At 39.1% G+C, this 21,720-nt stretch overlaps 1 protein-coding gene across 3 annotated transcripts in view; it reads left to right on the forward strand.

The window, feature by feature from the left end:
* STAG1 (STAG1 cohesin complex component) overlaps nucleotides 1–21,720 on the forward strand; it is a 235,254-nt gene that overhangs the window by 133,089 nt on the left and 80,445 nt on the right. For all 3 annotated transcript variants that reach the window (XM_004588335.4, XM_058657275.1, XM_058657277.1), the window contains exon 8: nucleotides 11,211–11,415. In XM_004588335.4, coding sequence (XP_004588392.2) covers nucleotides 11,211–11,415 — 205 coding nt within the window. The remainder of the gene's footprint in view (nucleotides 1–11,210; nucleotides 11,416–21,720) is intronic.

The raw sequence follows: 21,720 nt of genomic DNA on the forward strand, positions 1-21,720 counted from the left end.
CAGGTTTGTTGGTTCCTCGGCCCAGAATAACGTGCTTCCATTGATATAGGCTGCTTGAGACAGGGCTGAGGGGGAGTCACATGGCATACTCTTCTCTCGCTTCTGTGTGATCCCTCTTCAGGATGCCCTTGTAGAATCTCAGGCTCTCTCTGGCTGTCCAGTCCAGCCAGTCATGTTTAAAGGTGTCCACACCCTGACGCTAACCCATTTGTACGGTAAAGTCTCTGAGATTGTGGAGAGACCCTGGTGTAAGCATAGTCAGGAATGTGGTGCGTCTTTTCCAGCGTGTGTTTTGTTCACTCTGGAAGCACACTGTGAACATTTTAAATGGACTTGTTTAATACACATACACTTCTGTCTTCGCTTCTGTTTATTTTATCTTTGATCACTATTGGAAGTGAGCTTAAATATTTGATACTAAATATTCCATATTTTATTAAGATTTTTTTCTTCCAAAAATTCTTCAAAAAGGTCATTTTGTCCCTCAGTGTTAAGAGTAAATAGTATTTTGTGGTAATATTCTGTAGATTTGTTGAATCATTGAATCCCAGGAGCCAGGGACAGTATATTGATTTTTAAGAAATTATGTTTAAATTTTTGTTGAAGCTGATGGTGTCATACTATGGTGAAGTAGGATAAAATTAAGATTACTTTATGTAGAATTTTGGTGAGGTATTACAAATTATAATTGTCTAACAAGTATACTTTAGCTGCTATCTTTAATAGAAATAGGACAGATTATGTTCATTACTGGATAATATCTTTTGGAGGGATAAGCAAGTTTGCACAAGGCCAGAAATGCTTCATAACTAATTTCAAGCTAATTTGAAATTCTAGTAAGCAATAATTCCCAGAGAACTGCTTCTTCGGTTTGTAGCTGAATCAAGTCGTGCTTGGTTCTTGTTAGAGCCAGTCACTGCAGATGAAAGCAAAATACAATATTGTTTCTTTCTCATGTTACTAGAGCTATGTCTCCCTGTATATACTTTGTAATAAGCATTTTTAAACTGTTTCCTTTAGGTCTCTTGGTGTAATTCTATAACTTTTACATTTTAGTTGTATTTTAGGAAACTGCAACATTGGTATGTTTATGATGTATTCATTAAATACCTTTAATTCCTTTCTGTGAGGTTTTGTGATTCTGTGAAATTTTTGTGGCTCTGCTGTAGTAACTACAACTTTCCTGGCACTTTTCTCATTTCTAATCCTGTATGCTTCCTTGATTTCTTCTTTCATCTGTTTCTACAGTCAAGCACTCAAAAATCAACTACTTAAAACAATTTATTTGAAGTTTAGTTTTTATATATTGTTTTCTGCAATGAGTCATAGAGAAAGAACGAGAGACCATGCTCTGTCCGTTCATTCCAGCTCCGTCCGGGTCTCCCATGTGGGTGCAGACACGTTAGCACAGTCTGCGTCAGATGAGGAGCAGCCAAAGCAGAGCTCACACTGGCTCCATGTGCAGTGGGAGCCCACAGTACCTGCCCCAAATGTTAATATGTTTCAAAATAAATGAGATAAAGATTAACAGATTATCTAGGAAGTACTTGAAGATATGATAAAGAAAAATTCAAATGATCTCCCATTCTTAATTATGGTCTGTAAATTTTTTCCAGTAATGCATATCAGCAATAAGGTATTTTCCAGCCTAAAATGCTAATAGTGAGACTCTGACAAGACTAACCTGCATAAGGTGGTTCTTCCCTCCTCTTCTCCCACTTGCTGATTTCAAAAAGCCTCACTAGTGCATTTAACCTAATGGGAGGAGGCTCACGATGTAACACCCTCATGGTTCTTCCAGGCATTTTTAATTTGAAACTAAATTTAGTTTCGAACTAAATCTATTTACTAAATTGTTTTAAAAATAAAAATAAATGGAAGGTTAAGGTTTTTTTTTTTTTTCATTTTACTTTGGTTATCAAGAGCATAAATAGTGCTTGTTCATTGCATTAAAGTGTAGTATTTAAAATTAAATCTATACTACCACTGCGCTAACAGTATTCTTATGAAAGTAATCTTTAAAGGACAGGCACACAAGATAAATATCATTTTAAACTATCTTAGTTTAAGTATTATCATAGACCAGTATCTCAAGTCTCAGCATTTATTTAGACAAGCTTCTAAACCCATATATTTAACAGCCATCTTAATTATTTCATGTTTTTGAGAATTTGCAATTAAAATTCAATAGGCCATCAACCTTTTATCATTTTTATTTTCATCTACTTGAAGGGCAGGAGTGGAGAACACAGGTCTCTCAGTGTGATGCATCCCTCCCCGAGTGGTACCAGGATCCCAGAACTCCATGCTGCTCTCTCACCAACTTGGCATTGCCCACTGCCCCTGGTGCACTCCCAGGCAGCTGGATGAAAGCAGAGTACCCAGACGTCACGTGGGTGACATAAAGGCGTTCCAACCATGGGCTTCACTTGCTGAGTGACCCTTGTTTCCACTTTGCCTTTACCTTTTTTTATAAGGTTTATTATTTTTTTAATTTAAAAGGCAGTTATAGAGAGGGGAGTCTTCCATCCACTAATTCACTCACCTCCCCAAGTAGCCTCAACAGCCTTGGCTAGATGAGGTGAAAGAAAGAGCCAAGAGTTTCTCTGTTTCTGCCACATTGATGCAGCAGCCTAAGCCTTTGGGTTGTCCTCCACTGCCTTACCGGGCACATTGTCAGTGATCTGGGTCAGAATTACAGCAGCCAGGAAATGAACAGGTACGTATACATATGCTGATGCTGAGGGGTGGGGAAGCAGCTTACCTTGCTGAGCCACAGCACATACTCTACTTTTAATTTTTATAATAATCTAAGAAGTATTGGTTCTGGTATATTCCTTATTTATTTTTTACTGCATTCTAATGTATTTATCTATTTGGGAGAGAGTGCTTGATTCATCTTCTATTCACTTCCCTAACGACCACAGCAGTCACAGCTGGGCTTGGCCAAATCTGGAGCCCACGTGCCATCCGGGACTCTGACATGGGTGAGGGTAAAAAATACTTAGTATCTTGGGGCCAGCACCATGGCTTAAGTGGCTTATCCTCCACCTACAGCGCTAGCATGTTATTGGTGCCAGTTCATGTGTCAGCTGCTCCACTTCTCATCCAGCTCCCTTATTGTGGCCTGGGAAAACAGCAAGAGATGGCACAAAGCCTTGGGACCCTGCACCCACTTGAAAGACATAGGTGAAGCTTTTGGCTCCTGACTTTGGATTCGCTCAACTCTGGTCATTGTGGCCATTTAGGGAGAGAACCAGTGAATGGAAGATCTTTTTTCTGCCCTTCTCTGTGTAAATGTACATTTCCCAAAATAAATAAATCTTTTAAAACATGAAAAACATCAACACTTGGGACCTTAACCACTGCCGTGCCAGGTGCACTAGCAGGAAGTTGGATCAGAGGCAGAGGAGGAGCCAGGACTCTGAACCAGCAGCTCACCTCACTGCGCCTCAGTGTCGACCCAGCCACTCTGGTTTTTGTTTGTATCTAGGACTCTGTTCTTGATAACTTTGTATTTCGTGAGAAGTTAGAGGTAGTACTAAGTTGTCACATTGGTCATATGTACCTTAACAATGAATAAGAACACCAGTTTAGTGCCATTCAAAAATTATGAAGTACAAAACCATGCTATTAAATGTTAGCAATAATGATTTATTTTGGAGTTTTAGATGAAATAAGTAGAAATAAAGGCTGACACTGTCGTGTAGTGTGTGAAGCCTCTGCCTATGGCTCCTGCTTCCCATATGGGTGCAGGGTCCTGTCCCACCACTGCACTTTTGATCAGGTTCCCTGCTTATGGCCTGAGAAAGAGTGTGATAGCCCACGTCTTTAGACTTGTGCACCCATGTGGGAGACCCAGATGAACTTTCTGGCTCCTGGGTTTACACTGGCTCAGTTCCAGCCATTGTGGCCATTTGGGGAGTGAAACAATGGTTGGAAGACCTCTCTGTCCTTCTCGCTGTAACTCTGCCTTTCAAATAAAAATCAAATATGTAGAAATAGATATTTCTAGGTAACAAAGGTAATATATGAAATTGTAACATTCTGCACACTTGTGTTGAACATTTAACGTTTGAGAGCTGTTCAAGATGTGGAGGATATAGGGATATTAGGGAAAGGATCACAGTTGGGAATGAAACAAATACATGATTAAGTAAAACATGTGAAAGCACATGAAATTTTCATCATTGTGAAAAAATAGATCAAAGGAAATATTGTGACTGGGAACTCTACTGTGTAAGATACCGGAGACAAGATTAAACACTGAGTAACAATAACAGTAGAAGGAAGAGCAAGCAGTGTCACAATCGCAGGACCCCACGCAGTGTTCCAGGTGACTTTATGTACTGAATCTGTGTAACGTTTGTATGACTGGGAGACCCTGTAGAATATTGTTATCTTTATATTAAAGATGGTAAATTTGAGACACAGGAGGTTCAGGAAACTTGCCTCCAGTCACATAAGTAGTAAATAACAAGAACTGGTCCTAGACTATCTACCAGATGCCAAGTATGTACTTTCCTTTTAAGTAACCCAGACTTTTTTAAGTATGCATTGTCCTTTTAGTAAGAAATGGGTTGTTTTTGTTTCCTGTGAGTTTTCTTGAAGAGTTTGAAGAGTGACAGTAATAGGAAGAGAACTCGAGGCGATAAGTCTCCTGCTTCGTTCCCAACGTGGCCACGTACCACGGAATGCCAAGCCTGCCTCACGCGGCAGCCTCTGATACTTCCTGAAACACCTTAGCAGGGAGCTGGCAATCCTGGCACGTGCAAGGCAAGGACTTTAGCCGTTAGGCTACCGCTCCAGGCCCAGTTTCTATACATTTTTAAAAAGTTAAGGAGAACAGCTATTCCAGTCACTGTGATGTGTAAATGCATAGATGTAATCTTACATGTTGTGTATGTAACATTGTAGTAATTTATAAAATGACACTCTAAAATGTATTAATTCCTTTATCAGGAATATGATCTCAAATATATTAGTGTGAGTAATTTCAAACAATTTTTATTACCCTTATTTTGAAAAGACGTACATGTAATACAATGTGTGTACAGCAAAAACTGAAATATCACAACACTTACATAACACGGATTCCTCTGCTTTAGTTCAGCAAACTTAATGCAGCGCTACCATACCATTTTTGTATCTGTCTTCATAGGCCTTTGTTAACTCTGTTGCCTAGAATGTAGTTACTCTTGTTTCCTTGGCCTGTTTTATCAGTAGAGTAACACTTTCTTTCTAGGGAACAGGCACCCTTATGGAGCTCCTAATACTCTGTGTCCCTGTGTGTGTCCTTGCATCTCCTTAATTAAAGTAGACACTTTTGAAAGAATATCCTTGTTTTGTTCATTTTTGTATGCCGAAGACCTAATACTCTGTCAGGATCATATTTGTTCAGTAATAGTAGTATTATGAAAGGACAAGTAGGTAAATGACTGAGTGAATCCAATCATTTCTGTTCTCCAAGCAAGTGTTTGTGAATACTTAGGGAATGGTGATTCTATAGACCCTTACTTGGTAGGGGATACATTTTGATGACCCCAGTTAAGACTGGAAGCACAGATATAGACGTGTGTCTTGAGCTTGTGATGGGCTTGTGTCCTGACTAGTTCATCATACCTTTACAAGTTGAGAAATTGAAATGTGTTTAGAGGCAGATGTTTGGCCTCGGGATAATTTTTCTGGTGGAGCAATCACATGCCTTATCGTGGGTTAGCTCCTCTTTCTGCTCCTGATTCCAAGTTTTGCTAATGCAGAAGACAGACCACAGTGAGCATGCGAAATTGATGCAACCATTACGGAAAACAACGTGGAGATGCCTTAGGTAGTTTATCTACCATATGTGCCAGCTATCCTGAGAATATATCCGAAAGAAGTGAAACTGGATATGAAAGAGGTACCTGCACTCTTACGTTTGTAGCAAGAGTGAATAGCAAGGGTAGAAAAATCAATCTAGATGGTCAGCAGCATCTGATTGTTAAATAAAGAAAATACAATACAAAAAATATTACTAAAACGTAGAAGTAGGATGAAATCATGGTATCTACAACAGAATGGATCTGGAGATCATTATATTAAGTAAAATAAGTCTGGCTGAGAAAGATAATTATGTTTTCTCCCATGTGGAAGATAGTATGAGAGTATGAAACTTGTGTAGATGTGGTAGTGTGTGGCGCTGCTTCACTGAATTGTGTGCATCAGGTGTGAACTGTGTACACAACAGTGCCTTTCTCCACATTATGACCATTATTAGGAATCCCTCATTTTATGATATTAATATCTCTGTTTCCAAAAAATGTTTTGCTAATTTGCTCATAATAAGTTTGTGTTTTTATAAATAATCAGTAAAAGTAGATTAGGGAAAAAAAAACCTCGTTGTGCCTGGCATGGTAGACTAGTAGCTTAAGTCCTTGCCTTGAACATGCCCACATCCCGAATGAGCACCAGTTCTAATCCCAGCAGCTCTGCTTCCCATCCAGCTCCCTGCTTGTGGCCTAGGAAAGCAGTTGAGGACTCTGCACCTTGGGACTCTGCACCTGCATGGGAGACCCAGAAGGTTCCGGGCTCCTGGCTTTGGATCGGGTCAGTTCCTGCCATTGAGGCTGCTTGGGGAGTGAATTAACGGATGGAAGATCTTTCTCTCTGTCTCTCCTCCTCCCTGTATATCTGACTTTCCAATAAAAATAAAATCAGTATAAAAAATACTGATTGTGTAAATTTATTGAAATTAGATACGGAAAGCCAGTGAATGTTTTACCAGAAATAGCTTAGCTCTATCCACCAAGTAGTCTATAAACCAGTCTTCTGGAATTTAGTCCTTTATTATTATTACTATTGTTTTATTTTGATGATCTTTACATAGTTGATTAGGGCACAGAGTCAAGGGCTACAGGAAAGTAGGTAAGACCATTGTTTCCACATTCTCTTTTTTCCTTCCTGTCTGGGGGAAGAGGGGAGATAAAGGAAGAAGCCAAACCCAGCCTCCCACCCATCCCAGGGTGCCCAAAGGCATGCTCCAAGGGCACTGCTCAAGTGGCAGGATTTACTCTTAAGGAATCTTTTATGTCTTAGATATCTACAATTTGTTACTAAACTGAGTTCCCAGATATCCATCAGGGAATATTCATAGTTATTTTTGTTTGCCACATATATTGTTATTCGCTTTTAAAATTAAACTATTTAAGCTTCAGGCAATCCACGTTATACCTCTGCTAGGTATAGAAGCCCTGCCTTGCAGTGAACTTTACAAATTGTTCTCATCCTCATTCAGAGACTCTAAAGTTAGTGCTGTTGTTGTCCATTCTTTGCTTTTATACCATTCCCCTACATTTATTCACTTCCTCAGGATTGCTAGAATTCCTTTTTTTTTTTAAGATGTTTATTTTTATTGAAAAGTCAGAGATACAGAGAGAGGAAGAGATACCAGAGAGGAAGATCTTCCATCCACTGATTCACTCTCTAAGTGGCCTCAACAGCCAGAACTGACCCGATCCAAAGCCGAGAGCGTCTTCCAGGTCTCCCACGCAGGTGCAGGATCCCAAGGCTTTGGGCCATTGTCGATTGCTTTCCCAGGCTGCAAGCAGGGAACTGGATGGAAAGCAGGGTCACAGGATCTGTGCTGCACCCTGAAATTTCTAAGATAAAGTTTTCCACTAGTTGCTCGTCCCTCCATTTGAGAGCAGCACCACAGTGTCCATCCTTTGGAAAAGAATCAGTAGACAATTCTCTCCTCACCAAATTTTGTAGTAAACATTTGAAACCCAACTGTGGAGAGGCAAGTATATAGACTTTAAAAATCCCAGGAGTAAAAACCTTTATCACTGTGATATGGACTGGGTTCTTTATTTTGTGTCTGTTGTCTTTGTTGATAACATTAGTCACTATAACGTGTGGATTTTAGTTGCTATACATTCAAACACATATCATGTAAATGCTAACTAGCACTTTTTATTTGTCTACACAGTGATTTCTCCCTGTTTCTTCCTGAACACATTTTGGAAGTGTTGATATTTTACTAGATCTTTAATGGTTAATACTGTATTATCTATCCTTCATGCACATTTCTGCCTTGTGTTATTTCTACCCTAAAACTTTCTGATTTTATGTGATTTACCTTTTCAACTGTTTTTTTCCAATAAATTCCTTAGTGCTCCCCTGAAGATATTAATATTAGTTATAAGTGAAGCTTTTTGGGTTACTTGATCATTATCTCTAGTTTAATACTTTTATCTTTGTTTTTCTGAAAAATGTCACTGATGTTTGTAAAGGGAGATAGTATTTCATCAGACCTACCCATTATTAACTAGACATTTGTTTACATTGCACGTATGAATTAAAAAATTAAAGACATTCCTACCTTGCACATTGTGTGAATGTTGAAATGTTCTGAAGCCTCAAGAACATATACATATCACAGTAGATATCACCAGTAGGTCATGATTATTTCTGATGGGATAAATACTATCAATATTTAGTAGAAGATATATGCCGATAATGGATGCATGATAAAATACTTTAGCAGATAGTTCATTGAAATGTAGCTTGCTGTTTACTTTGTAACAGTTCTTATTTTTGGACTTGAGGTTAATGAAAATCACAGTAAAGATTGTAATTGCTCTGGTTTATAAAGTTTTTTTCTTTTGTCTGGGAATTTGTTCTTTTTTTAAACATTTTTAATATTTATCAGGATTGTATAAATATGAATTGTGACTTTCTGTTTATTGATGTCCACGGATGAAGAAACCATCTCAGTAGGGTTGAATGAGTTGCTCAAGGTCACAGAAGTAGGTTAGTTAGAACATGATTGTTAGGTTAGCCAGCTTGGTAGTTAGGTTAGTCTAACTTCAGAGTCAATCCATGTATCTAGTAAACAAAGATTTTTGGGAATCCCCAACTGAAACAAAAAAAAGTGAATACTGTTGATTTTTAGCTATTTCTTTTATACTTACGGTGACTATCTTTTCAGCAATGTTTGTATGCCTTATCTTTTTGAGAGCATGTGCTTTGAAATTGAAGCTATTTCAGCTCAGCAGAAATGATTGTGTTGTTGATTGTTGTTACTGATTGAGGGTATTTTCATAATTGTTACTCTTCTAGATCACTGATGAAAGCGACTAATTAACAGTACTTATACCAGAACATTTCCTAAATAATTTATGTTTGCTTACTTCTTATTTTTGTTATGTTTATGTGAGTTTGTGTGTGTGTGTGTGTGTGTGTGTGTAGGACTCATGTAAAGTGAACAGTTTCACAATACAGGCCCAGGAACATAGTCATTAATTCCAGTTGACTTGTGTGTAACAGGAAAATCTGTCCACCGTGGCTTGAACTTTTATACAGCATGAATTTCAGGGTCGGCGTTATGTGTTTAGTACTGATGGTTAACAGGCAGTCAGAGTCCCAGGTTTTTTCCCTCTTCCTCTTCTGTGATTTTTAATCTTCATACTTGTCTCCTCTTACCTGTAAACCTGCTGTTCAGACAGCCAGATAATTGAAAACTGTAAGGAATAAGGGGCTAAAGAAGTTAAACTAACCCATTCTCTTCATGTTAAAGATCTTTTTAGACGTTCCATGTTCAAATTACGTTTTTTTATCCAATAATTATCATTTTTTTTCCAGTTCATCAACTGAGTTGTTTCATTAAGAAATCAAGTATTTCTGTTTCTTGAAGATCTGTTTGTTAGATTGCATTAGAATCTTCTGCACTGTAATTTTTGTAAGCAAGATAAACAAAGAGGAAGATCTCCTGTCTGATCACTCCCCAAGGGACCACAACGGCTGGAGCTGAGCCAATCTGAAGCCAGGAGCCTCTTCCAGGTCTCCCACCTAGGTGTGGGGTCCCAAGGCTTTGGGCCATATTTGATTGCTTTCTCAAGCCACAAGCAGGGAGCTGGATGGGAAGTGGGGTTGCGATTTCTGTATCTTCCAATCCAATGGCTCCTCTTGCCTCCTACCACACTGGGAGATTTAGCGAGTGACCCATAACCACTACACCCAGGCTCCAAATAAATAGCCATGAAGAGAATACAGGGCTTATATAGGTCCAACAGTAAGAAAAGCAGAATGTCCAAAACATGGGAAAATGTTAGTTTAAAAAGCACAGTGCAGGGTCCAGCATGGTAGCCTAGTGGCTAAAGTCCTCACCTTGCACACACTGTGATCCCATATGGTCACCAGTTCTACTCCTGGCTGCTCTGCTTTTCATCCATCTCTCTGCTTGTGGCCTGGGACAGCAGCCAAGGACAGACCAAAACCCTGAAACCCTGTACCCACATGGGAGACTCAGAGGGAACTGCTGCCTCCTGGCTTCTGATTGGCTCAGCTGCAGCTGTTGCAGCCACTTGGGGAGTGAACCAGTGGATGGAAGATCTTTGTCTCTGTCTCTCCCTGTTTCTGTGAATCTGCTTTTCCTAGATAGATAGATAGATAGATAGATAGATAGATAGATAGATATATATTTTAAAAATTAAAAGCTGCAAATTAAAATATTTAGGTAACTAGGTTAATAAAACTACCAACTTTCTAACTTGTTGATATCCATTCTGTAATGAAAGGCTTTTATTAGAAAAGGGGACTGCTTTCTGTCTGGGTTCAACTCTCAGGTCTGTGACCTAAACAGTGTGATTCAATCTGGTGACATCAAGAACCCCTGCTAGGTTTATTTCTGAGAAAAAGTTAAGTTCAGAGTACAATTGGAAAGAATGAGATTAGAGTTTTAAACATGAAATGTTTGTTTTAGACCTATCAATGAAATGTTTTTGTTATGCAATTCTTGATTTTTGAAAATTGTTTAAAATATTCAGAGATCAAATTGTGATTACTTTCACCTAATATCTGTGGCAAATAGTTTTGTAATCTAAGTACTTCTTAAAGGTTTTCAACTTCAGATCTTCTCAACGGAAATCCAATACAACAAACTATATTGTCTTAAAAGCTACACAAACAAGAAAGCAAATACTGGCTCTGAAATAATAATTTTGAACAGTTTAAAAATTACTTAGTTGTGGTACTAACTGAAAGTACATTTGAAAATTTCTCTGTGTCTACATTTGCTTTTGAAAAAGATCTTCTATAGTGGGAAGGAAGAGTTGCCAGGACCTGAACCAGTGCTCTTTTATGGCTGCCAGTACTGCAGGCTGTAACTCACGTGCCAGTTCTCAGGCTGCTGCTTTATACCACACTTAATACGTGTTTTTAACCCTTTTTAGGACAGTGGTGATTACCCTCTTACCATGCCTGGACCTCAGTGGAAAAAATTTCGTTCCAATTTTTGTGAGTTTATTGGAGTCCTGATTCGACAGTGTCAGTACAGCATAATTTACGATGAGTATATGATGGACACAGTGATCTCCCTCTTGACTGGTTTGTCAGACTCCCAGGTCAGAGCCTTTAGGCACACAAGCACACTTGCTGGTAAGTCAGTAAGATTTTGTTGCCTTTTCTTTATTTATGGTTAACTGTCTTTAGGTTAAATATTAAATATTATACCCCTGAAAACATCACCCCTGATAACATTATCCCCAAAATTCATCTGAATAGTTTGTATAATTTATTTATATAAAATATATGTCTTTTTACCTAACTGATATTTGATGGCCTTAAGAATTAAAATTGAACTTTTTTTTTTACCTTTGTCAACAAATGTCTGTCTGATATTTATTTTCTTATATTTTTATGTTTTAATCAAAGAGATTTTTAGAGGCAACTAAGCTGTATTCTTTGGCAAACCCATGAGCTAGTATTTGAAATTCTAACTTCATGCTGTTTTCCTCTGTTTAATTTTTTTCCTTATTGTATATTGTTAATTAACCATTTGTATGAAATATTTGTTTATATTTTGAACAATTGCATCAGGTAAGGTAGTAGACATTTTTCTTCTTCCTGCTGTTAAAAGACTTAGATATTCCTAAACTTAAAGGGTCTAAAATCAACTTATTCAGGTAGTCTATAATTTGAAGAAAGAACTGACTGTAATTTTCATTTATGTGTTCTTCATTTTGCAATTATCTTTCAAAGTTGTCTGATACTTGTTCTGAGTTTTTCCTTGTTTTTCCACAAGAAGCTTTTATTAATTTGTTCCATTTTTCTTCCCTCAACTGTGACTAAAATGATTTTCTCACTCATGATATGGAATGCATGCACACATGTATATAATCATATTTTTAAAGGCCAAGTTACAGCTTTAGTATCAGTTTTGCTATATTCTTCATATTTATTATCATGAAAACCATAGGTTTAGGTTTATTTTTTTTCTTACATTTTAATTTTAGTAGATCATGTATCTAATGTATTTGATAAATGATCCTCAAACTTTTACGTATTTTATAATCACCTCTGGAGCTTCCTGAAACCAGATTGGTGAATCTTACCTCTAGATTGATTAAGTTTTTGGGTAATTTGTTGCTCGTGTTTCAAGGACTATACATTGCAAGCAAGCACTTAAATTAAAACTCATTTTAGCTTAACTTGTTGCCCAAAGCCACGCTATCCAGAGTCAGCCTTTTTCTCCTCTAATTGTCTCGATCCTTACTCAACGTAGCTGATCCAAGTTACGGTCTGTTACTCCTCTATGGCAAATATAAAACACTTGGTTTCATTTTGAGGTTGAAATTTCTTTTTTAGGAAGAGATTTTGTGCAACCTCTTTAAAAAATAAAATAACATATTTTATGTTTGAAGACATTTCTGTATAACTTAAAATAAATGCAGCTTCTCTATTTTGAGAGTATCCTCTTCCACATTAGGAAAACAAGAATGTTGTACTCAGTTGTAAAAGATTTCTATGTGAATGTTGTTAATTGTTCATAAAGTTAATAGATACTACACATTGTCTCCTGCATTTGACTTTTGTTTTCCTGTTTGTATCTTTTTATGTATACTAATAATCATTTACATGGTTGTCACTGATTTGAAATAAACGAAGCTTAAACCAAGTAGAAACTGCTTCTGAATAACCAAAGCTGCTGTGATAAAGAGTAGGGAACTTGCCTTGACACAGTAGTTGCTTGGTTTCCCAAGACCAAGAGAGAAAGAAAGGCAATAAATTAATGTAGGGCAAGCTTTGGGAACTCTCCTGCTGGATGGTGTGGTGAAGTGAGAAGTCCTAACCAAACCAGGGCAAGGAGCCTGTGAATCTCCCCTAAAAAGCACCTTTGGTGGTGGGAGGGGTGTTCTGTGTAAGGGAAACTGGTCTTTATTTACTCCAGAAACATGTAAGTATTCTGCATAACAAAAGATTTAAAATATGCCAAATTTGCTTAAAAATACTGTAAAAAGAGTACTAAAGTATAGAAATATGCAGAATAGTTTCCTCTTACAATATTGTTTTGACTATCTGTACAAGACACTTTGATTCATTTGTGTTAATCCTCTGCTGCCGTGTAAATGAGGGAATGTTTTGCTGCCTTTAAGATGGTCCATTTCAGTTCCCCTTCCCATTGGTTCTTTCTCAGTAACTTTATGACACTGTTTTCTATGTATCCCTTCGGTTAGCCATATCTGCTTTGATTAAAGGTGTTGTCATTATGGCTTCCTATTCCTTTTGAATTGAGTCATTCCTCCTCCTCTGTAGTTGCCTTCTTGCACAGTTTGCTTGTGTCCATGATAGCTTTTAAAGCTGCATGATACACCATTTCATTTTATTTTTTTTTTTTTAAGATTTATTTATTTTATTACAAAGTCAGATACACAGAGAGGAGGAGAGACAGAGAGGAAGATCTTCCGTCCGATGATTCACTCCCCAAGTGAGCCGCAACGGGCCGGTGCGCGCCGATCCGAAGCCGGGAACCTGGAACCTCTTCCGAGTCTCCCACGCGGGTGCAGGGTCCCAATGCATTGGGCCGTCCTCAACTGCTTTCCCAGGCCACAGCAGGGAGCTGGATGGGAAGTGGAGCTGCCAGGATTAGAACCGGCGCCCATATGAGATGCCGGGGCTTTCAAGGCGAGTACTTTAGCCGCTAGGCCACGCCGCCGGGCCCCACACCATTTCATTTTAACTTAAGCTGTTTCTGTGTCATCATGTAACCTAGTTGAATTTGACATTTTTCAAAATCATGCACTAAAAATAGAAAATTACTGGTATTATTTACACTGATTTTTCAAAGAATACCTGTTTTTCAACCATTTTGAAAATTTAACATATTGTAATTCCCGTGTTTCCACACTGATGGTGAGGTTATCCAAAGCTTCGTTTATAAAGCATGAAGTGTCAATTGTGTTATTCTTCAACAAAGCACAGAGGACTTGCTGAGAACTTAATTTCAGGCTCCACAGTGTTTATCCATATATTCAAGGATGTTTTTGTTCTTGTCTTTTCTCTTCCTCCTTCTTAATAATATGCGTGCAAGGCATAGATTAAAGGATAATCATTTCTATTCACTTTGGAGGACAAGTCTTGGGCACTAGATAAAGTAGGCAGGAACATATCCTCTGCTTCAAAGACTGTGCATGGACAGTTGAAAGGCAGTTATGGCCAGATAGGATTGTCGGCTTTGGACTAACTTGCTGCTTGGCATTGCTTGTGTCTTAGTGAAAAGAGAGACCCTCAGGCTGTTCGCTCCGTGGGGCGGATGTGCTGAGCTGCAGAGCTGGAGTCGTTGTGGTGGTCTGCGGTGCTAGAGTGCTTTGATTCTGGTTTCAAGGACCACATTTTCTTGTTTATGAATTAAGTAATGTGTCCTAGTTGTCAGTGTTTATTCATTGCAATTAATTGTATAGTTTGTACTGTACTTTTTTTAAAAGTTCTTATTCTGTAGTTATTTAGGACTATTTATTTTGGTTATAAATATTATTTTTCCTTTAAAACACTCTTTGGAATGTTTTTTACTTTTACATTGAAAGGTTGTTAGCAATTATGTTTTATATCATATTTCCTTATTATTTGCTTCTTTTAGGTGGAATTTTAAAACATCTTGTTTATTTGAAGCATTTTAATAAAAGCTTCATATTGCAGTAAAGTTTTTCCTTAAAAACTAATATTCAGAATTAAGTGCCCTTATTTTTTTCTGATAGCCTTCTTAACTGGTCACTTAAAATTTCTAGATTTTACTTGTGAAAGAAACATTTTCTCATAATTTTTCTGATGGACTTACCATCTGAGACTTGAAATTTTTAATGAATTTATGAAACTTTATATTTTATGTTTTCTGGGGAAGTTTTTTAGTAGGATCAAGTGGACTCTTATTTGGCCACTTTGGTGTTCTGAAGATAATCCTAATCTCTTTGAGGTTTATGGTTAACTGTTTTGGGTCAGTTATTTTTTGAATTGTGTATCAGTAGTTGATAGGTTGCTTGTTTCTTATTTTTGTTGAGTGACCTTTTTTTCACATTAATTTTTATTTAACTCTTTAATTACTTTTTGTATTCTCACAGTTTTCTATGGTACATCAGTTTAGTTGTAATTACCTCTACTTTCTAAAATGAAAATGTTAATTTCAACAAAGAGGGAGAAAATGCAAAATTTGTTTTAATGATAGCAAAGTGATGTTTTCTTGTTTTTCAAAATAAATTGAAAAAAAAAGTGAAATGTGATCCAGGTGATTAAAGGAGGCCAGTCTGCTTCAACAGTGTTGAGGAAAAAACATGTAATTTTCAGACACTTGAGAGAGTAAACATTTCCTTATACTTTATTGTTTAACATGATTTTATTGACAGCAGATGAACTAGCTTTCTTGTTGATCACAGGCCGGAAACATGTGCCTACATGGACGGTTCCCCCCCAGCTTTTACTTACTGGTGTCAGGAAGTAGAATGGTTAAGAGAGTCATTTCTGAAAGCAGACCCTGCATTGCTGTTCTCCCCCGCCTTTTACTGATTGGATAGCCTTGGACAATTGTTTAACTTTTCTGATACAAGCTTTTCATAGGCAAAGTCGGGAAGGAGCTACCTTTTGTTAAAAGGTACCAGGAGAACTTGGAAGCTGCTCCGTGCTCAGAAAGCCACCACTGTTCTCTGACCTTGACAGGAGCTAGAGGGGTCGCCTGTGTTTGCTTTCAATCAGGTCTCTTCTTGGATCTTATTCATTACTGATTATTTTTTTTTAAATAAGAGATTCATTTATCTTTATTTGAAAGGCAGGTTTTTTTTTTTTTTTAAGATTTTTTATTATTGGAAAGCCGGATATACAGAGAGGAGGAGAGACAGAGAGGAAGATATTCCATCCGATGTTTCACTCCCCAAGTGAGCTGCAACGGGCTGGTGCGCGCCGATCTGAAGCCGGGAACCTGGAACCTCTTCCAGGTCTCCCACGCGGGTGCAGGGTCCCAAAGCTTTGGGCCGTCCTCAACTGCTTTCCCAGGCCACAAGCAGGGAGCTGGATGGGAAGTGGAGCTGCCAGGATTAGAACCGGCACCCATATGGGATCCCGGGGCTTTCAAGGCGAGGACTTTAGCCGCTAGGCCATGCCGCCGGGCCCCATTACTGATTATTTTAATACTAGGAGACTGAGGAAATGGTGTAAGGAGTTATTCCAATATCCTTCCCTGGACCCGGCGTGCCATTCCTTCTTCCTCACAGCTCATGAAGTTCGCGCTGGCCTAGCTATCCACCAATCGGATGTAACCTGGCTTTCCACCTGAATCCCACCCCAATCTTCCAGCCCCCTCCCCAACTCCGCCCACTTGCCAATCATCCCTAGGCATTCACCTGCAGGCGCCAATCCCCTGGGGGCCTGGCCTCAATCCCTCCCAATCCCCACCCCCTGCACCTGGCAGACAAAAAGGCTCTCCCCCGTGCGGCTCGCTCTCTCTTATGATCCCTCTCTCTTACCCCTCCTTCTCTGGTCTGTCTCTCTCTCTGGTCTCTCCCTCTCTCTCTCCCCTTTTCTCCTCCGGACTTTCACCACCTCTACCCGGGGCATAAACCTCCTAAGATACCTCGTTGCGTCTGGTGTGTTTCGGCTCACGGTAAAGAACCAGGTTGTGGGAATTAGCTGCGCGTAATAATATCGTAATATCGTATGAACTAGAACTAGACCATCTTCTTAAATAACTAACAAATGGACTCAAAAATGAATAAGCAGCCTCCCAAAAACTATCTTTTACTTATCCTTGGTTCTCAAAAGTGAAATTCAGTAGGTTTTCTCTAAGTAGATATTCTGGAGTGTGGAGATCTGCAGTGCAAGAACCAATTCAAGGACGAGGTGTAGGGAAAGTGCACGCTCAAGGGAAGGTTGTGCAGGCAGGCGCCAAGGTGCAGCGATGCTGATGGGTCAGTCTTGCTCAGGCACCTGCGAAGGCCGTGGATAATGACCCCATTCTCTGCAGAATGAAACAGCAGAAGAAAGATCTCCTAACTCAAGCACACCCAGTCTTTGAAATGAATGAATAAATAAGTCTTTTAAATAACAAAAGACAGAGAGGGTCTACTCAGCAAGATTGGGCAGCAAGCTTGTAATGATCTAGAAACCAGAGGCTGTGTGCAGAGAGGCTCCCCTGGAGAGTGCCTGGGGCACTGCTCATTTGCATGCTGGAGCACTGCTCATTTGCATGCTCATTTTGGAACTCTCCCCAGCGTCATGAGGTGCATGATGGGAGTGACCTGCTAGGGATAGTGATTTTACTGTAATGAGATAGAAGTCATTTGGGGGACATGGTCAGCAACCATGTTACATGTTTTTACTGATTCTAAATGTTTGGTTCTGCTGTGTAGGGGAAGAGGGTGTTTGGGTGGTGCAGGAATGCAGGGGTGTGTTGGGGAAGTGCGGGGGTGCTGCAGGCTGTGACAGCTGCTGTCTGCTAGCACAGTCCCTATTTCACACATCATTTCCAGCTTCTCTATTTTCAAAGTTAAAATTGTAGGCATTACCAAAGAGCACATGTTGGAGTGTGAATATTTCTTCACTTTGGTCTTTGTGTTTCTTTTTCCTCCTTTCAGAGACCTTTTTGCTTGCTGGGTTTGCAGATGTTGTGCTCAATAACTGCTGTCCTCCCTCTTCCAGTCATAAAACTTGAAGTTATAGACTTTGTGAACATCAGGTTCTGGTGTTCTTTCAGGATTGCTACCTAACCTTGGCCATATCTGCAGATACTACTGTATCATAATTTTATCTGTTCAGTATAGTATGACTTCAAAATTACAAGTGCTTTTCTAAAGCAGTAAATATAAATCTAAGATAATTTGTATTACATTGTTACATTTCTGTCTTACTTTCTGTTGTCAGGTCTGGAGGTTAGTCTTTGTGGAGCCCATTTTTGTAAAACAGTCTGTTTGTAAATACATACAGTTGTTTGTTGGAGAAGCTTACAGTGAACACACAGGCTCCCATCTGTTGGTTTACTTTCCGAACAAGCCACAGTCGGGAGTGAGCCAGGGATTCAATCCAGATTTCCCATTTGAGTATTAGGTGCTTGGTCACTCGAACCATCACCATTTCTTATCCTGATCTGCATTACCTGAAGTTGAGGTCAAATCCAGTGCCAAGTGAAACCCATTGAAGGCATAAGCATCCAGTACTAAGCACTAGTACTAAACTCTTGCCCTGAACTTACGAGTAAGCTAACATTTAATATTCAGTTTACTTCTAAAGTGGACAGATTTGAAAGAATTTTGAATTTTTTGATTGTATCTGTACTACATATTTAAAGTTTTCTGTACATGGATATACACATACTCCATTCACAAAAGTCATAAAAAGTAACTGAAATCCATGACTTAACTTTGCCATAACAAACTGATATTTTCTTAGGGGATTCTTGCTCATATTTGCTTTTATGAAGGATTTTCTTATTTTTGAATAGATTATAAAAAAACATTTTATTTTGCTTTATGATATTATAGGTCCATAGGTTCTGGGGTTGCCCCTGCTTGAATAGATGCTTTAATCACTTTTATATCATACCATTGTCTCCTTTTAGTTGTTATTAAATCATGCTTTATTTTCTGAGTTTACACTTCTTACTGTAATGATCCGTTCTGCCGATTTTTGGCTCTTTTGGCAGTTTTGGTGTTTCCTGTCACCTTTTGTCTTTTATTATTCAGTGTCTTTGTGCAGCATATTATAGGGTAGCTTTTTGAGCTAAAGGATGTTGAAGAAGTGTATATTTGAGATTTTAAATGTCTGAACAGTATTTGATCTGCTTAGGTTTTGGTTTTTGATCAGTATAGAGTTCATTGAAAATCATTTTCGTCAGACTTAATTGTATGGGAAAAGCAGCTGAAAATGACCCAAGAACTTGGTCCCTGCTACCTATTTGGAAGACCTGGAAGAAGCATCTGGCTTCTTTCTGGCCTACTCCTAGCCATTGTGGCTGTCTGAGGAGTGAACCAGCTTATGGGAAATCTTCCTCTATTTAATTGATGATGTTCGTTTCTTCTTAGAATTTTTCTTCTGTTGCCATCCCTAATCTCTTTTCATCTAATTATTTGTTTTTGTCTTAATTATATTGTTTTTGTCTTTTCATCTAATTATTTGTTTTTTCTTTTGTATTAAACTTTGCCAAAAAATGTATGTTTTAATTCTGTATTTAAAGCTGGGTGGTAAATAAAAAGCTGGTTGTCTGAGAGGGGTGATATGCTTGTGTGTATTGTTTGACCTGGTGAAACAGTGGCTCTGACTTGGATAATATTGAGTGTCCCTGTAAAGCAGGACCTGATCAAGTGCAATTTCCCCTAAGAGCGTCCTGAAGATTAATTTCTTTATTTTAAGGACTTGAGGAGTGGAGACAAGAAATAGAGAAAGAAAAATTTTCCATTTGCTGGCCCGGGCCAAAGCCAGAATCCATGAACTCCATCCATTTCTGACATTTGAGCAGCAAGGGGCCCAAACACCGGGGCTGTCATCTGCTGCTTTTCCAAGTTCAGTAACAGGGAGCTGGATTTGAAGTGGAACAGCTGTTACTTCAGCCACAAGTCATTTGCACTACTGGCCTAGCAGGTGGGGGCTTAATTTATTGTGCCACAACACTGGCCCCCCTCCAAATAAAATATTGATAATTATTTTCCTGGAGAATTTCTGATTATTTGCAGAAACACTTTATTTACTTAAGCTTGACTACTTTTTTCCATTTTAGAGTTGGAAAAGTATTCAATACATTTTGCTCTTTTACACACATAACTCATTATTGAATCTCTGGTTGGTTCAAGGCGCAAATATCTGGACCTCAGAAATAGGTGTGCCATGCAGAAATTGTCTGACTCTGGGTTTGCTTGGACATTTAGAGGTTTAATTGTTTAACTGAAAAAACGTGGAGATATTCAAACCAGACCTCTCGCAATCTTCTGTGGAACCTGGTGTTTCTAATGCCTATCCTTGTGCTGTTCCTATTCATACATTATGATTTTGAGTTACCAATATTGTTTGGATTCAGTATGTACTCAGGTTTTCTACTTGTTATTTTGCTTGTGTCACAAGAGACAGAAGTCATTGAAATCTTACAATTTTGAAATTGAAAGCTTATTATATGCCACTTACCCATTTTTAATAAGCTTATAAAACTAAATATAATTGGGCCCGGCGGCGTGGCCTAGTGGCTAAAGTCCTCTCCTTGAAAGCCCCGGGATCCCATATGGGCGCCGGATCTAGTCCCGGCAGCTCCACTTCCCATCCAGCTCCCTGCTTGTGGCCTGGAAAAGCAGTCGAGGACGGCCCAAGGCTTTGGGACCCTGCACCTGCGTGGGAGACCTGGAAGAGGTTCCTGGTTCCCAGCTTCAGATCGGCGCAGCACCGGCTGTTGCGGCTCACTTGGGAAGTGAATCGTTGGACGGAAGATCTTCCTCCCTTTCTGTCCTCCTCTCTGTATATCTGACTTTGTAATAAAATAAATAACTCTTAAAAAAAAATAGTTTAGGGCTCGGCAGCGTGGCCTAGTGGCTGAGGTCCTCGCCTTGATCCCATATGGCCGCTGGTTCTAATCCCGGCAGCTCCACTTCCTCTCTATCTCTTCTCCTCTCAGTATATCTGACTTTGTAATAAAAATAAAATAAATCTTAAAAAAAAAAAAAAGGAACATTCTATAAAAAAAAAAAAGTTTAAAAAAATCTCTTGGGCCCGGCGGCGTGGCCTAGTGGCTAAAGTCCTCGCCTTGAACGCCCCGGGATCCCATATGGGCGCCGGTTCTAATCCCGGCAGCTCCACTTCCCTTCCAGCTCCCTGCTTGTGGCCTGGGAAAGCAGTTGAGGACGGCCCAATGCCTTGGGACCCTGCACCATGTGGGAGACCTGGAAGAGGTTCCAGGTTCCCGGCTTCAGATTGGCGTGCACCAGCCCGTTGCGGCTCACTTGGGGAGTGAAACGTCAGACGGAAGATCTTCCTCTCTGTCTCTCCTCCTCCTCTGTATATCTGGCTTTCCAATAAAAATGAATAAATCTTTTAAAAAAAATGTCTTTAAATCAGCTGCTGTTATATTAAGGTACACTTTTTAGCTCTCAGTTTTTTGTTTAGAAGGATCTAAGTGCAAGTTGTTGGTCATTGAATCCGAGAGTTAGTGTCCACAGACTGAAGGTCATGCATCCCCTTTACTGATAGCTCGCTTTTCTTGTGGTTTGTAGTTGCTTTTTCTTTATTACCGTTCTAGTATTGTTTTCTTTCTGTTGGGTTTCTAAATACTTACACATTTTATTTTTAGCGTTTTCAGCACCCTGAATGTCTTCACTGCCTCAGCTTTCTCAGCTTTTGCCTCATCCGCTGTTTAAATCACATCCTGCATCTACTTTCAGCGTCTTGCTTGTCACTTGCTGTGCCACACTTAGTAGAACAAGTTTGTTACCACCACGTGTTTCATGC

The sequence above is a fragment of the Ochotona princeps genome, chromosome 30 (genome assembly GCF_030435755.1).
Source record: "Ochotona princeps isolate mOchPri1 chromosome 30, mOchPri1.hap1, whole genome shotgun sequence".
Classification (NCBI taxonomy): Eukaryota; Metazoa; Chordata; class Mammalia; order Lagomorpha; family Ochotonidae; genus Ochotona; species Ochotona princeps.